Source organism: Branchiostoma lanceolatum, chromosome 3, assembly GCF_035083965.1.
Source record: "Branchiostoma lanceolatum isolate klBraLanc5 chromosome 3, klBraLanc5.hap2, whole genome shotgun sequence".
In the NCBI taxonomy this organism is placed as follows: domain Eukaryota; kingdom Metazoa; phylum Chordata; class Leptocardii; order Amphioxiformes; family Branchiostomatidae; genus Branchiostoma; species Branchiostoma lanceolatum.
The window spans coordinates 633,809-650,068 of record NC_089724.1 but is presented as its reverse complement, the minus strand read 5'-3'; the positions used below and the strand labels follow the sequence as shown (position 1 = coordinate 650,068).

The 16,260-nt window shown below is 44.0% G+C and overlaps 1 protein-coding gene across 2 annotated transcripts; it reads left to right on the top strand.

The window, feature by feature from the left end:
• The first annotated feature begins 347 nt into the window (after window positions 1-347).
• On the top strand, window positions 348-10,725 carry LOC136429619 (uncharacterized). 2 transcript variants are annotated; one of them, XM_066419513.1, is made up of 6 exons: window positions 348-529; window positions 2,061-2,171; window positions 7,083-7,189; window positions 8,189-8,321; window positions 9,038-9,141; window positions 9,512-10,725. In XM_066419513.1, the coding sequence occupies exons 1-6, from the start codon at window positions 363-365 to the stop codon at window positions 9,634-9,636; spliced, it is 747 nt and encodes a 248-aa protein (XP_066275610.1). In that variant the 5' UTR covers window positions 348-362; the 3' UTR covers window positions 9,637-10,725. The 2 variants fall into 2 exon arrangements, with proteins under 2 accessions (XP_066275610.1, XP_066275609.1); XM_066419512.1 differs by having other exon boundaries at window positions 7,080-7,189.
• Window positions 10,726-16,260: the final 5,535 nt, after the last annotated feature.

Genomic DNA, 16,260 nt, shown 5'->3' with positions numbered 1-16,260 from the left:
GAGAGACTCTCATGATATGCGTATAAGGTCCCACGTCACCCTGATACAAGAACTATACGGGACGGATACTCTCACACTATGCAATTAAGGTCCCATGTCACCCGGCCTTAGAACTGTACGTGATGAGCACTCTCTCAATATGCAAATAAGATCCTACGTCACCCAATCTTGAAAGGTACGGAAGGGATACTCTCAGAATATGCAAATTAGTTCCCACGTCACCCAGTCCTTAAGGATACTCTCACAATATGCAAATAAGTTCCCACGTCACCCAGTCCTTAAGGATACTCTCACAATATGCAAATAAGGTCCCACGTCAGACGGTCCTTAAGAACTGTTCCGCCTCCTTTGATGACGTACACATGATCTGGTATAAAAACACCTTCAGCCGGCCGGTCCTGATTCTTCCCGAAGACGCACGACACGGACCGGGAACTCGCAAGGAGACTGAGACCGAAAATCAGAGCAGAAGAGACCCGAGCCGTTTGCAGCCGAGCCGCAGAGACTACACCCCACACCTGATGCCACGGTGAGTTTTATCACGCCAACTTTCCGTTTCTCTGCGGCACTAAAACTTGTCCGGATGGAGACTCCGGCAAATGGTTTTCACGGCGTTAAATATCCTCAGTACCGGTCTAGCTAAATGCTGTTTAGAGAACAGTGAGTTTGTAATCGCTGCCGTGACATTCCTGATAACCCACGCTTTTCTAAAGTAAATAATCTCAATTACTTTTTTTTAGGAAAATCCATCTTTTTTTTGCCTATTCCAACCAAGTTCTTTTGAGTGAATCTATTTTCACGTGTTTCACACAATATTCATCTCTGACGAGGGTCTGTCAAAAGAAGACATGTCCTTCTAGTTCCTCCCCTCCGAGCTAGCCGCGACGATAACATCGACAATAAACAAGATTAGGGAAACGATCTTTGCTTCATGTTAATGACATTACATTCCGATAACGTAATCAGAAATCACCGACCTGCGTGGCTCTTTTACCGGTTCGTCCGATGGGCTCACGGGCGAGTAGCAACAGCCGAGAGAACATTACCTGGAAATTTCCCCCGAGATTTCAATCTACTAAATGAGTTAGACTTCTGGGGAAATGTTATTAGGAATCATAATTTACGGAGCAACAGTCGAACAAGTGGACTTTGTGGCGGTAAGTCAGTAAACCGGCTGTGTGGTTTTCGTTAAAGCCCCTGTCACACTTGTGCGTATATACAAGTCCGCATGAGTTGCGTATTAACATGTTTTTGGTTTAGGTCAAGTTTGCAGCCGAAGAATTACTTTCTTAGTTTTGATACCTAAGACTACTCAACGGCGGGTCGAAGTAAAAAGTAACTTCCTCCCCGCAAAATTTACTCAAACCAAAAAAAACGATACTGTGGAACTCACGCGCACAAGTGTGACAGGGCCCTAACGTCACATTTGACAGCCTCGCTGCAACCCGCTCCTGCAGCTGGTGGAAGATGCTGCATTCTGGCCGATGACTTCCACAAGGCATTCATATCGGACAAGGATCAGTGTCAATACGCAGAATTCATGATATTCTTTGACATCTGAAATGAAATGAAATGAAAGCTGGCCTTGTGTTTTGGACCAGCCTGTTTCCTCCTGCTGAAAGCTTCCAAGCCTACCCGTGTAAACAGGAATAGAGTGGAGGAAGCTGAAAGCTGAAGTTGTGCCACTGCTCAGATTGCCGTGTTAGTCTATATCAATCATCGCAGTCAATATTAGTCGTTAAATTTCCCTACAAATATCATTAATCGTCCCTGCTGCTTCAGCCGCGGCCCTCACGTTATTGACATTACGTGTCGCCGCGCTACCCGTGATGCTTGTGTGCTGCTGCTTAATCTCGTTCCAGCTCAGTTTGCACAAACATTTCCGTCAGCAACTACTACATTTGTATTGGGTATATTTTAACTTGCTTTTAACAAAATGCAATGAATCATTTTACCCAATGAATGTTTTGTGTGCGTGGAAAACCAACATGAAACGGCAAGGGCTGATAAGACTTCTTTTTGTTTTTTACCAAATGCCTTTTTTCTAATCTTTACCGTAGAATTCACCATCTGTATCTTGCCGCCAACTTACTGTTGGTTGCCATGGTAATCCTGACGAAGGTGACTTCATCAGCAACTCTCCCCACAGACGACAGGAAGCCGCTAACACGGTAAGCATCGAATCTGCACAACCAGAGATTCAGATTCAGCGGACAAGCGGATCTGTTCAATACAGCCAGAAACAAAAGATTCAAGAAAAGCCAAGCAAGCTGCTTAATCTTTGGAATCGATGTCTTGTAGTAATTCAAGAAGACACTACGGTATAATTCTATATCATTATTGTTATTATCATTACGTGATACTCGCATACACTAATGTTTCCAGATCTGTCTATAATCAATAATGTATTTTATAACATCTGCATGGCGCTGACTACTTGCGTAATGACTTAACACTGTCAGCTTCACGCTAGGTACATTTGTAACCAGATGAATTCTACTTGAATAAGAAAGCATAGAGAACCTATATTGTATTCTCCAAGCAGAGGTTTCGGTCGAGTAGGGTAGGAATATCCGGGATTTTTTACGTCTGTCTGTTTGTCTGTCTGTCTGAAGGGAGACAGACATAAAAAAATCCCGGACACTCCTACCCTACTCGACCGAAACCTCTGCTTGGAGAATACAACATGATAAAATAAAAGTGTCTCTCGTAAACATATTGCCCTTCGGTACGCGGAACTCTCCCGTTACTTTCTGGCGGAAACCAAACAACGCTTGACGCAATTACCTGTTCTTTAGCCCTGCTGATGGAGAATGTCCACAGTCGGATATGGGCCCGGAGTGGTCCGCTAACATCGCCATCACGCGCGCTATTTAGGCCCTACAGTGTCGCCCTGCAAGCGGGCTCGTACGCGACGCGTTTCCGGCATTGTGGGTTTATAAATGATGCTATTTAAACAAACAAAAAAAGTATCAAAATATTTTCCAGATCACTCAGCGGTCTTTTAGCGCCCGTTCAATGATCTGTCAATGATCTTTGAATCACCTCTATGACCAGGGACTTTTAGTCTCTCATCAGCAGCCTTTATGTCAGTCAAATCCATCGCATTGATTGTCTTAGCTTCTTATTGGTTTTATTGCATATACACACAAACACACACACACACACACACACACACACACACACACACACACACATACATACGTATCTACATTCATACATTCATATATTTTTGACATGTTAATCTTTTCTAGATTTATCAAATACGACTTTTGTTTGTGTACCGTTTTAGATAGCAACATCCTGAATTCAGTGAACGCTCCCCTGTGCGGCAATTAGGTCTTTATTACAGGAAGTTGGAGCCCGAAAATCCCCGGGGCAACAGGGCCATTGGAGCTTCTCTTATGTTCCAGTCAATAAAGCAATCTAAAAAGTAGGTTAATACAACAAAACGCATATCATGCCACGAAGATATTGACGCAATGGCTGTCAAAACAGGATGGGCGTCTATATTATAATTTGTTTCCAGGAAGAACGAATGCAAACCACTTCATCTAAAGATAAAACGGTGAAAATGTTGGCACAAAAATTAAAGGCAGCATCCCCTGATGCTTCAGTGACCATCTCTACTGGCGTCGGGCAGTCCGGAGTCGTTTTGGAAGTTATGACGAACAATACATGTATACGTACAGGCCCTGGCCTCCCGATGTAGATACCATTATAGACGTAATCTATCATTTCAATCATTTTAACACGATAGTTTTAATATGTACATGTATTTACAATATTGTTATAGCTCGTCATGCTGTCCATTGTCACGTCTTGTCTTTGTCAGCGGGGCTAGCCCCTTGTGCTAGACTCAGGCTAGTTGGGCAGCCCTGGCTGTGTGTACTTAAAAGAAACGTCTTCTGGATTTGGCCCGTCCATTAAGATCGCCGTGAGTCTACAATGTAAATCCTTGCATAAATGTCACAAATAAATTAAGGCAAGCAGATATTTACACCCGACTTTATCACTACCGCAGATCCGCTTTTAGAAGCACCGATAGGTGAATGCTGATACCCCGTTTACTACCGAAAAAAGTGTGATCTACATCAAATAGCTAAACAGGATCACACCATCTGCCATGTAAGTACTGGAACGAGACTTATCACAGACCTGCCTGGATTTAGGACTTACAGCACAGGATTTTTGGATTCGGTCAGACCATTAATAAGTACAACTTACATCTACATTTAAAATCGTCGTATACCAGTTACCAAGGAAATCAGACCTTTTAGTTCAAAACGAGCGTTCCAAATAAGGTTTTCGAATTCGCTTAGAAGTCATCTGCGTTTTTACATTAGAACCGCTCTGAAAAAGCGCACTGAAGTATCAGTGCTTCTCACTAGTTGATGCTAGGGTAAGCTAAATTCTCGTCCTTGTAAGTCTAATAGGATTACCACAAAACTGTTAAACATCGGCTACTTATAGCGGCGAGAAGCAGTACTACAGTCAGAAGCTCTGAAGAAGGTGTCTGACAGACACCGAAACATGAGCAGGTGAAATTACCTGGTTGTGTTAAAAGAAACTCCAAATACCCAATGTTCTATCAACCTGATGAAATTATTTTCGGAAAACTGTTAAGTTTTAGAAAACCCATTAAATCCAAACATCTTATTGTGAAAACATCAGCTGTTCTTTTCTACCTGCCGCGACCAAATCCTCGCGGCGACTGTAAACCCGTAGGCCATAAAGTCTTCAGGGGCGTACTTACTTACAGCAGCGTTATTTCCTGTGACCCAGTTATTTTATAACCGGTAATTAAACGGTTTATCCGCGGTAATGGAAGGGGAGTTACCGCCCGACCCCCGCAGTCGGGAAGCCCCCGCGGAGAGATTAACTCCTAATCCCGGCTAAGAACGCGTAATGGATGCAGGACCTGGGCTTAAACCGTGCAGGTACTTTGTCTTATATAAGCAAGAATTTAATCTTATACAAGTAAGACAAGGACTCTTGACTGGACATCCAAGCGACTTTGCCTTATAGTTCCGAAACAGTGTCTTACAATTCGTTTGTGAAGGTTAGACATCCAGGTAACCAATATATAAAGAGAATTCAAACTCTACAACTGGATAAGAATTCGGAGATTTATTTCCGGACGTTTCGAGTGACATCCATCACTCTTCTTCAGCGTCACTAAAATGAACTAGTAGAACTAACCAGTACTTATTTACAATAACTAGAAAAACCGGTTTTACATGGCAAATCACACAGTCATGCATAAGACGTATTAAAATGTAAAACAAGATCTGGAAGGTTCCTATGGTAAGACAACACCATAGGAACATCTATTGTCCTTTGGTTGGGGGGAGGGCGGAGTCCCAGGTACCGGAGAGTTCTACGCGGAGTCCTCCCTTCCTGTTTAGGGTGGGGTTGTAGATCCTCTCGTAGATGACCTCCCTGATTCCGCGTTCGTACCATCGTGGTTCACGATCCAGGACGTCCGTGTCTTACAATTGTGATGTCAGTGTCTCATATCTTCATCGCCAGGTCTCCCGGCAGCACTTTCAGCAACAGATTACCTATAAGGCCTTGGTACGGACACTTCATAGAACCAGAACCGCGCGCACGGCTACTTTGTACTGAAGTTCCAAACCCTGTCTTACAATCGTGATCACAGCGTCCTATATCGCCATCGCCAGTTCTCCCGGCAGTACTTTTACAGCAGATTAAATACTAAGCCTCTCTAAGAAGAGTTTATGGAACCAGTACATGATCTGACACCGTACGGTTACTTTTTTCTGAAGTTCCAAACCCTGTCTTACAATCGAGTTGACAGCGTTCTTTATCGCCGTTGCAAGTTCTACCGGCAGTACTTTCAACAACACATACCTATAAGGCCGCTGAACGGACACTTTATGGAACCAGAACCGTACGGTGTACTTTGTACTGAAGTTCCAACCCCTGTCTTACAATCGTGATCACAGCGTCCTATATCGCCATCGCCAGGTCTCCCGGTAGTACTTTTACAGCAGATTGAATACTAAGCCTCTCTAAAGAACACTTTATGAAACCAGTACATGATCTGACACCCTGTTGTTACTTCGTACTGATGATAATAAAACGTGTCTTACGATTTTGATAGCGGATTAGCGACCTTTACCTTTAATCGCGCCACCTTCCGGCAGTGCTCCGTGTACGAGGGAAAGCTGACAGCGGCAGATTAACTATTAAGCCACTCTAAGGACACTTAATGGAACCAACACATGAGCGGAAACTTTGCGGTTGCCTGGCGTTACTATGGAAGACAGTACAAACATTAGGAACTAATAACAACAAAGCGACACCATGGTGTCGTTCTCATCCTACACATTAACAGAGGAGAATAAAGATGATGAGATTTAAGTACGCGATCATAATAAGGCAAAGATGAGAAGAAGTGGATAAGGGCAAAAAAATTGTTCTTTTGTGTCTAGTTGACGTCAATTCGCGTCATGGCTTCCGGAAGCATCTCTCGGCGCAAGTTGTTCTGATGTTTCCCGGCAGCGCTTAGGAGATGCCGTGCCACTAATGGAGGGCCGGAAATGAATCTGCCATATGGTTGGAAACAAGCGCAGTATTCTACCACTACATAATATCAATGGGGCATAGGATATTTCCTCCATGTACAGAATATTGCGCTGATAGGGATTTATGAAAACCACCTGTACTCCAATTCGGTATTTGGCCTTCGGGATTACCACCCAAAAATGTCAATTAGTAGGAAAATAAGGAAATAAGGTGAAAAGTAATTAATCATTACTTTTCCGTTTGGACTATAATTGCACCAAGTGAATGACCACATATCTATAATGAGCTTAACAAAGCCCAAATGAATTCCAAGCCAAGGGGATCCCAGAGATCAGCAGATAACTTCTCCTAACCATGTTTCCAGATCAGTAGTTAACTTCTCCTAACCGTATCTACAGATCTGTAGATAATTTCTCCTAACCATGTCCTGTATAAGAGCATCCTACCGTGCCCCCGGCAGAGGTATCACGGAGGTGACACGTTTAGTTGTAATGTTTATCCGATCAATGGCTTACTTCTCCGTACAGCAGGAGCATCACTGACGTGACGATGACGGAGGAGCGGACACGTGACATGATCAGCCGGGCGCGCCAGGCATGGCTCACGGCTCTGGTGGACGAGATCCTCCTGCCCGAAGGTAGGTTAAAAATCTAGCAAACTAGGAATCAACGATAAATCAACTTTGGTTGATCATATCTCCGTCGTAAATCTATAAATTGTATCGTATGAAATGTAAAATAATCATAAAAGACTCCATTTCGCCATAACCACTGGTGAACATAACTACATATTCACCACTAGTGAGCTTTCCACAATCCCACATGGAACTCAGTTGTACTAGAAATGGGCCTGTTACTTTCGACGTGTTCTGTTTCTATTTATCAAAAGTGCAACAAGGCAATACAATGATGATGGTCAGCCCAGGCAGCATTGTTGATACATGTGTGAGTTCTGGCCAGCCTTGTTAGTTAGTTAGCCAACCGAACAACTCCTGAGTGGTGAAGACATCGCGCTAATGTTCCGTCTGCGCTTCGAGACGCAAGTTTGCAAATTGTCATTTGGCTCTCCAGGAAAGTAGGGATAATCCCTTAAGCAGGAAAACATCTTAGGACGATTTGGCTTCTAAGTAATGGTCACGACTTGAAGACATCAATCATATCTTAGTTCATCAGCAACAGCGTCTTAAGATCTTGTTCGAAACGTCTTGTCGTGTCCAGACAGTTTGCTGATTGTTCGGCACTTTCTTAACGATTTGCTCATCCCCACCATGTCATGTCACTGGAAGTGAAATCTCCGTTGTTTTAGAGAAACGTTCTACAGTCCCGATGCCGTGACGGTAAGCGGTCTGAAGGACAACAACATATTATAAGACTCCATGTCACATGTTAAGTCGGCTGATTATGTTTTCATGGATAGATAATCCAACGGAAAATAATCCCCCTTCAGGATTCCTTTAAGTGTGTATTTTTTACAAACCAGTCATCCCTATGTGCCCTATGTCATAAAGGGAATTCGGAAGTTTTCATCCGTTTTAGACTCAACTGTCTTTATTGTCCTTACTCCACCGACAGTCTCACCTTGTCTGAAGATTGCCATCATGATCTGTTTAGATATCAACCTGACCGATACTTCTCAGGTACCAACAGTAAGCGGTCCGGCATCGACACCATGGGGGACCACAGACTGGCGCAGGACACGCGGACCGCCTGGCAGCGCCACCTGCTGAAGTACCTGGTATCTGCAGATCCCCGCATCGCATATCCACAACGGTGAGACCATTATACTTCGTACGTCCATGAATGACGTTTCGTCCGATCCTGGTGCCGAATTGTGCATCATATTTTGGATATCTGGTAAACATTTCAGCCAATGTGGGACCTACTAGACGGGCAGACTAACATGTTTTTTTTTTCCTACAAAACCAGTACATAAAACCTAGCCGATGTTTCGGTAACCGGAAATTTGCAGACTGGTTTTACTTCGCAATGTACGTGCAGCAGTAACGAAACTGCTAAAACTATTCACGGATATAAAAAAGACTTCATGCACAGATTCCTTGGAAGGGAAATGCTATAGCTCTATACGAATAGCAATCGTTTTGCAGCAGTGACTTTACAACGTTTCTTACTAATCTGTTATCCCGTAGAAGACTAGATGACACTCTCCTGAGCTACAATGAAGTTCAGGAACTATTTTTTCTATGATATAAGTGATTTGGAGTCGAATAGCCCAGTAGTAACGTTTTCGATTCCTGGCATTTCCGGTTTGAAGGTATGTTCTTTGAGAAGGCATCTTATTACACGTCCTTCTCACTCCACCCGTGTGTAAAAATGGGTACCTCACTTCTGTTACAGAGGGATGTGCTCCACCTTCCAATACCGTGCCCCAGACACAGTAGACAACAAACAACCGCCCCTAAGGCACTATATATGCTATGGGAATACCTTTAACTTTTCTCATACCTTACCTTTTTTCTGCTGCCCAGACGAAGCATCACGGACCGGACCATGACGGAGGAGCGCAGCCGGGATCTGGTGGAGCGGGCCCGCCAGGCATGGATCTCCTCCCTGGTGGACGAGATCGTGGACGGTGAGGGCGAGTAAAATGTGCCTAGTATAATTATGCACGCGCGCGCGTGTCTGTGTGTGTGTGTGTGTGTGTGTGTGTGTTTGTGTGTGTGCACGTGTGCGTGTGTGTGTGTGTGTGCGTGTGTGTGTGTATGTGTGTGTGGGTGTGCATGTATGTACGTGTGTGCGTGTGCATATGTGTGTGTGAGAGAGTTTAAAGGTGAGTGTGTGTGTGAGTGTTTTTGCGTGCGTGTACGGTGTATGTGTGTGTGTGTGTGTGTGTGTGTGTGTGTGTGTGTATGTGTGTGTGTGTGTGTGTGTGTGTGTGTGTGTGTCTTAAAAACAAGAATATTTCTTTCTTTACTAACGCCGAATACCGCCCCCCCCCTCAGCTTCCGGCACCAGCAAGCGTCAGATCACAGATGTTGACGTCACTTCCGACCACAGTAAAGAGTTCACTCACCGCGAGCGGACAGCCTGGCTCCACAGGCTCCTCAACGCCGTGCAGGGGCACTGAGGGGATAGCCTGGCTCCAGTGGGCTCCTGGAGACACGACCAGTAAAGAGAGACCTCTAGCTGATAGACCGGTACTGCACCTAGACCTGACACGTGCAAGTCGACAATAAGCCTGTTGGAACATATTTTGACGTTCCCGTTTACAAACACCTCGTACTTCATAACTAGTTGAAAAGGAGACACCATTGAGGGCTACGTGTACTACACTCGAATAGCCGGCAGGAATACAGCGTTTCTCTCCGGAAATATTAAAAAGAAAAGAATATGGCCAGTCACCGAAACAGAAGACTTAATAGCAGGAGATGTAGTCAGAAAATAGATCAAGAAGACATCGGTATTTTATAAACAGAGGAGTCTACAATGTTGTTTACAAGGCTAATAAAGAGATCAGATGTCCTTTACACATATCATAAGAAGTACTACATTCCAAAAGACAGAACACAAATTGTCGGCCAGTTAATGATATTTCATCTAAATGTTTGCGTTTTATTTCTTTTGTCCGAGACGTTAGTGCATGTTTCAGAGAGACAAATTTAGCTTCACAGTAACAAAAAATAAAACTGTCGCCTAATTATTTAAGGTCTTTCGTACACCAAGCGCAGAATATATTGGCAAAGGGAAAGCTTTTTTCTTAAAACCAGCCGAGTCAGCGAAATCCCTCAGCGTCCTGTCAGCAAGAACCAGGAAGACACTCGAACGCAAAGGCCCAAAAGATAGGATAAAACAGCGGCGAGCCGAGTAGAATTCAACCTGGTTCACTTCCAGTGATGATGCATTTAGGGCAGTCAGAAATAGTAGAAAATCCCTGACTACGGAGTGTACGGATGCGTGGTGGGGATATTGAATCTACAGATGTGTTCATCTTTGATGGTTATTAAGACGGTTCTTTAAGGCAACCTCGACATATCTGTAGCTGTACTTCAAAGGTGATCTTACCCATGTCTTGCATGTCATACATTTTCCGAATCCACTTGTCATCCCTTCCCCAAATGATCTGAACTTTGTGACTTACGGAGAGATGCTAAGCACCGTTAGAAAAGCACATGTACAACTTTATTTGTATACACAAGATATTATTTCACAAGCAAAACACCATCTCTTGTATTCATTTCAATCTATAGATACGATATACGCCTAGTATAGTTTAAGCCACAGATAGCCGGCAATGGCCTCATTGCCTCCAGACCATGGTTGAGAGTTAGTTGTGTGCACTTAGGTCATCTTTGATTAGGGCTGGTAGGCGAGGGTACCTACCAGCCTTAAAACTTGTCTTTGCCAGCCGACTGTGAATTCAGACAAATCCAACTCAATAAAGCCATGCACTTCTTGGATTCGATCGAAGAAGCGAACCGGATCTGGAATAGCTAGGGCGGGTCTCAGGCTACTCCCAACCCAGCCCAACTTGGTTGGGAAATAGGCGACAGCAGGGTCATTGGAAGGTGCTAGATATTTGTCAGGGGGTTCAAAATGAAATTCAATTGGCTGAGAAGCCATCTCTCGGTATTCAACGCCCTGATTTGCATAAATAAAGACTAATATTCTCTTGAGGTACTCAAACCTACAAGCAAACAACTAGGCTGCCTTGTCGCTCTGTTGTAATAAACAAGAAGTGTTGTTGAAATGTTATTTATTTTTAAGTTATCTCTGAAGTTGCTACGGGTGATGTTCGATCTTCCCTTGAAATGGGACCATCCTTAATTGAAAACTGGCAAGTTTTCCCACGAAAGATAACACTGCATTTGTGTGGATAGTAACCTCACCAAACGTATCTCTGACTTGTAACAGCGCCCTCTATCAGAAACCGTCGGTGCTGCAAGTGAGATTAAATTTCTACGACACACACCGAAAAGAAACTCCTAAAAGTTTTGCTGACCAATATTTCTGAGTCGTCAGATATTATTTCACATTTTTTGTTTTGTACGTTAAAGATTTATCTTTGGCCTCTTGCTGGTGTCACGTACCCTTGAGGTCCCTTGATTAGATAAGTCGTGTAATCCTGATGAAAGCATAAAGACAGCCGAAAATTCGCCTTTTTTCCGTTACTTGTTTGGCAGCGACTCAGATTTCAACAATGTTGCTCTCTGCATGGGTGTGATAGTACGCTCAATAATCATTTGAAACTAGCAGCTGTGACGATACATTAACATGGGTGCTGCAGACGGTAGAACTAAACTTGGACTGAGTGTGCAGAGGGACCCATTGTCTCCCGAGATGACATCACCGATGTCCTAGTTCAAGGTTCAAGGTTCAAAGTTTGTTTGAAATGTATGCGGCCCACGGGTCTTATAAAAAAAGACAAAATTCAAAAATAACAACAACGAGAAACAGCAACAAAAATGTTCTTGTATCGGTACGCGGTGTATTTTGCATTTTAGTGGGATACTTAAAATGCACAGATGTAAATTAACGGTAGTCTCATCTCTAGATCTCGTGTTTCGATTGATCAACGAATAGAAAAAAAACCTATTTGCATAAATAATGATATCATTTGCAATAATTTGCAAAGAGGTCAAGTTGTCAAGAAACCGTGACTACGTAACTGTCGTGTTTTTAACACAATGTTGACCAAAAATCCATAATATTCTGTGACTTCTCTGCCGTATTAGGTAGACACTGGTGTTTAGGATCAGCGATATCATAACGTCTATCCTTATATCATTCGTCAACAACTGTTACACTATAGGACGGTTGCTCTGAGTGAATGCCACATAAATGTTCATAATACAAAAATTACTCAGGTGAATGGATAGATATAAATACATAAAAAAGGCGAATTGTCTCAGATTGCATCCTCCGTCTTTCGTCAGTGAGTGATGTTGTTGAACTCGAGTGTTTCACTTTGCTCTGATCAAGAATTTATCCGGTACTTAACGACAGGTGTGACGCACTTCCAGGTAATCGATAAAGAGTACAACAAACAGACAGAGAACCCTCCAGTATCAGGTAAACATGTACGTCACCAGGCACTAAACGGGTGCCAAATTTCTGCCACTGGCAAATATTTTCCCGCCACTGCCAGTGCACTTCCTACAGGGGAGAGAAGTGCTTCACAGGCAGGATTAACGCTCAGGCGCGTTTTTAGTCGACTTGGAGTCACGCTCGGGAGGTTTTTAAGGAGAAGTGTGAGCGTATTTCGTGTACCCGAATCCTAATTAACTCCACGTAGAAAAAAGAAAGTGATCTCGATCCAGTTCTAGGTCACTAAAGAGCTGTTCTTCTACTGGTCGTGGCAGAGAAGATAGACACTATGTACAGTATACATGTATACTGGCTCATTATACCAGGGAAACTCCCCTAGCTCTTTTCTACAAGCACAATGTACAGTGGACTAAGCCTTAACGTCCCGTCCCGTCCTAATGACTGCGACCCTTTTCCAGTAGCGTGCATGTCAGGTGAGCGACAAAGCCGGAATCGAACTCACGACTTCTATAAGTAGTTCCAGTGGCAGGGCCGCTAACCACTGGACTACGCTCGCTACTAGCGTAGTCGAAATTTGGCTCCACGCCGGATCGACCAACACCGAGTCACGCCCGCGCTCCCGCGGGGTTAATTACACCTCGGCCCGCCCGGAGCAGGGTCGCGACCCCCGGCAGGCGGAGGGGATGAGTCGGGCTGATGCCGGTTGTGGTCGGGAGGCGCGTGCAGGAACATAACTTCCCGGGCTGTAACGAGCCTTCTGATTGGAGCGCGGGCGTGACTGATGTGGCAATAGATGTATCAATGATTTAGTTGTGAAGAAATATCAAATTAACATTCGACCACAACGGCTTGAAACTAGCTATAGTTTGATATTGAATTACACCCTCTGTGCACACCCCGCTGAAAACCCTGTTGATTTCAAGTATTGTAGACATTTCATCCGTGAGTGGAAGGGACTCCCAATGGCAGAGAGTACCCACAGAGACTGGAGGGAATGGAGGAGGCTGATGATGATGGATGCCACCACAATCTCCAATCCTCGGGCATGAAGATGGGACTAAATCAGATCAAATCAGGCATTTCAAAATAACAACTACGCTAACCATCCTAAAATAGCCAACACTACCTACATGCTAAATATCATAGAAATCCGTCGTTCCTTTGGTCAGTTATTCTCCTTCGAAGACTTTTACAAAAACGCCTCTGCAGTTCCATAGAAAGTTGCTAGGGGGGGCCAAAACTACCCCAACTCTTTTCTTACATAACAAAAGCAGCAAAGTCATCAAGACCACAGCATGCCCAGGTCAAACGATACCAAAAACGCAAGTTCTGCTACAGTTACAAAGCCACATCCCCGGAGGCCCGAAATCGACCTTGACTATCGTCTTCCCTACACCTGCCTACATACCAAATATCATCACAATCCATCCAGAGTTTTGTTGACCATAATAGGCCGGAAACACACACACAGACAGACAGACACACACACACAAAACTATATCTCCATTATTGATGGAGATGAAAACGCCGCCACACTATCATCACCTCTTCTTGTTGCAGATAAAACACTTGTAACACGGAGCATGGCCGTCTGTTACTCAGTAGAATATGATATGATCCTCGCAGCACAACAGACGTCCCCTGAGTCTCGTTAGACCCACCGCTGGTCAAATGTTAACAAGCGCCAAAACTGCTTCCTTCGTTGCTTCTGACCCGCACCCTTACCGCTGCCCACTGGGGCGTTATTAAGCTGAAACGGCATCGCCGAGCTATTTTTATTACATTAGCGTGATCTGGTGGGCTGAACAGAGAAGGAGAGGTCAAGATTCAATCCCGCCCGTGAAGAAACGTTTCACCGAACACTTTCTTCTGACAGATGACATGCAATGAGAAGGCAAGGTAGGTCGTGTGCGGCTCAAGAATTACGTCATCACTGTGTACAGTTGTCCTGATCGGGTTGATGATTATGATTAACAGGTCTGGGTGAGACGTGTGGTTTTACGTCATCAATATGTGCCCTAAAGTCGTCAATTGGGTGGTACGTCATAAAAAAATGTGGGTGTCCTGATCGGGTTACTGATAATGGTTGGTAGGTCTATGGGAGACGTGAGGTCTTACGTCGTCAATGTGCGAAGTTACATCATTAGTATGTGTGCTGAGACATCAATGTGTCATCAATGTGTGGGGTCCTGATCTGTTTGCTTGCTGGTGATTGACAGGTCACAGTAAGATGTGTGGTCCTACATCATAGATGTGTAATGTGAGCACATGGCTGTCATCAATGTGTGGTGTAACGGCCTGGGTGATACTTTGTGATAGCTGGTGTGTTACGCCGAATGGCAGTTATACCGGCTATATAGATAAAGACATATGCTTGTGGTCTTACATCATCCACGTGTGGGTGTCGTGATCGGGGTGTAAGATGTGGTTGACAGGCCTGGGTGATACTTGTGGTCTTACATCATCCACGTGTGGGTGTCGTGATCGGGGTGTAAGCTGTGGTTAACAGGCCTGGGTGATACTTGTGGTCTTACATTACTTACATCATCCACGTGTTTCTACAAAACAATTGATTCTACAAAACAAGGCAGCTAGACTTGTCCTAAATGCCAAGTATGACTCCAACACAGACGACATGCACAGGAGGCTGAATTGGCCCAAAGTCAACGTAAGATTATACACAAACACTCTCGCCATGTTTCACAAACTTCTGGTGACCAAAAAGCCAGAAGCTATCCACAAAAGGTTACAGAGAATTGATAGCACACATCGACATAACACCCGTCTCGCCCAAGGAGGGGGTTTCAAACTGCCCAAACCCAGAACCACCTCAGCTACCAGAACCTTCATGTACAGATGTATAAGATCATATAACACCTTTCCACAACACATCAAAACATCTACACCTTCACTGTTTAAAAAATTCCTAAAAGAAAGAGTGATTACACAAGGGTACACAAATAAGCCATTACAATACTGGTGGTAGTTGAGTGTTCGCACAAATGTATTTGAAGTGACCTCTCACGATTTTTATTGTATCACACTTGATTTTGTACATAACTGCCATTCATTTGTATATGTATTGTTCCTTGTATTATGTTTTTAATGTATTAATGTGAACTCCAGGAAGAATAGTGGAAGATTGTATCTAACACTAATGGAGATTCAAATAAAAACAAACAAACAAACAAACGTGTGGGTGTCGTGATCGGGGTGTAAGCTGTGGTTGACAGGCCTGGGTGATACTTGTGGTCTTACATCATCCACGTGTGGGTGTCGTGATCGGGGTGTAAGTTGTTATTGGCAGGTTTGGTCCGAAGTGTGGCCGGCTGAACACCAGCTGCTTGGTATTAATGACGACAACACGAAGTCAGAATTATCGAGAGCAAAATGTGGTAAAAGACGGGTTAAAGGTTTATTTCTGTTTATAGATTTCAACCTCGATAAAGACGTTTAAAATATCAAGGGCGATCCATTTAATGTACTCTGTACCGTCATAATGCTGCAAGTTTGAAATATCTCTGTCTACAGCCTTCTCCCAAGCAACCCGTCGTCCCGCCTTGAGCTATGATCTGATCTGACGGCCTTTATTGTGCTAAGAATGCACACTTCGACTAGGCAGTTAGATATGTCATGAGGTTACTAGGCGTTATGCTGATACCCCGCTGCATCTGGTCGCACCTGAACCCGCGTTGTACCTGCGTCA

Bases quoted from the DNA above. Each gene is read 5' to 3' on its own strand.
- LOC136429619 (XM_066419512.1), top strand. From the start codon at position 363: ATGATCTGGTATAAAAACACCTTCAGCCGGCCGGTCCTGATTCTTCCC. The intron at 530-2,060 runs GTGAGTTTTATC...TCTTTACCGTAG, and splicing joins ACCCCACACCTGATGCCACG to AATTCACCATCTGTATCTTG. The intron at 7,190-8,188 runs GTAGGTTAAAAA...GATACTTCTCAG, and splicing joins CGAGATCCTCCTGCCCGAAG to GTACCAACAGTAAGCGGTCC.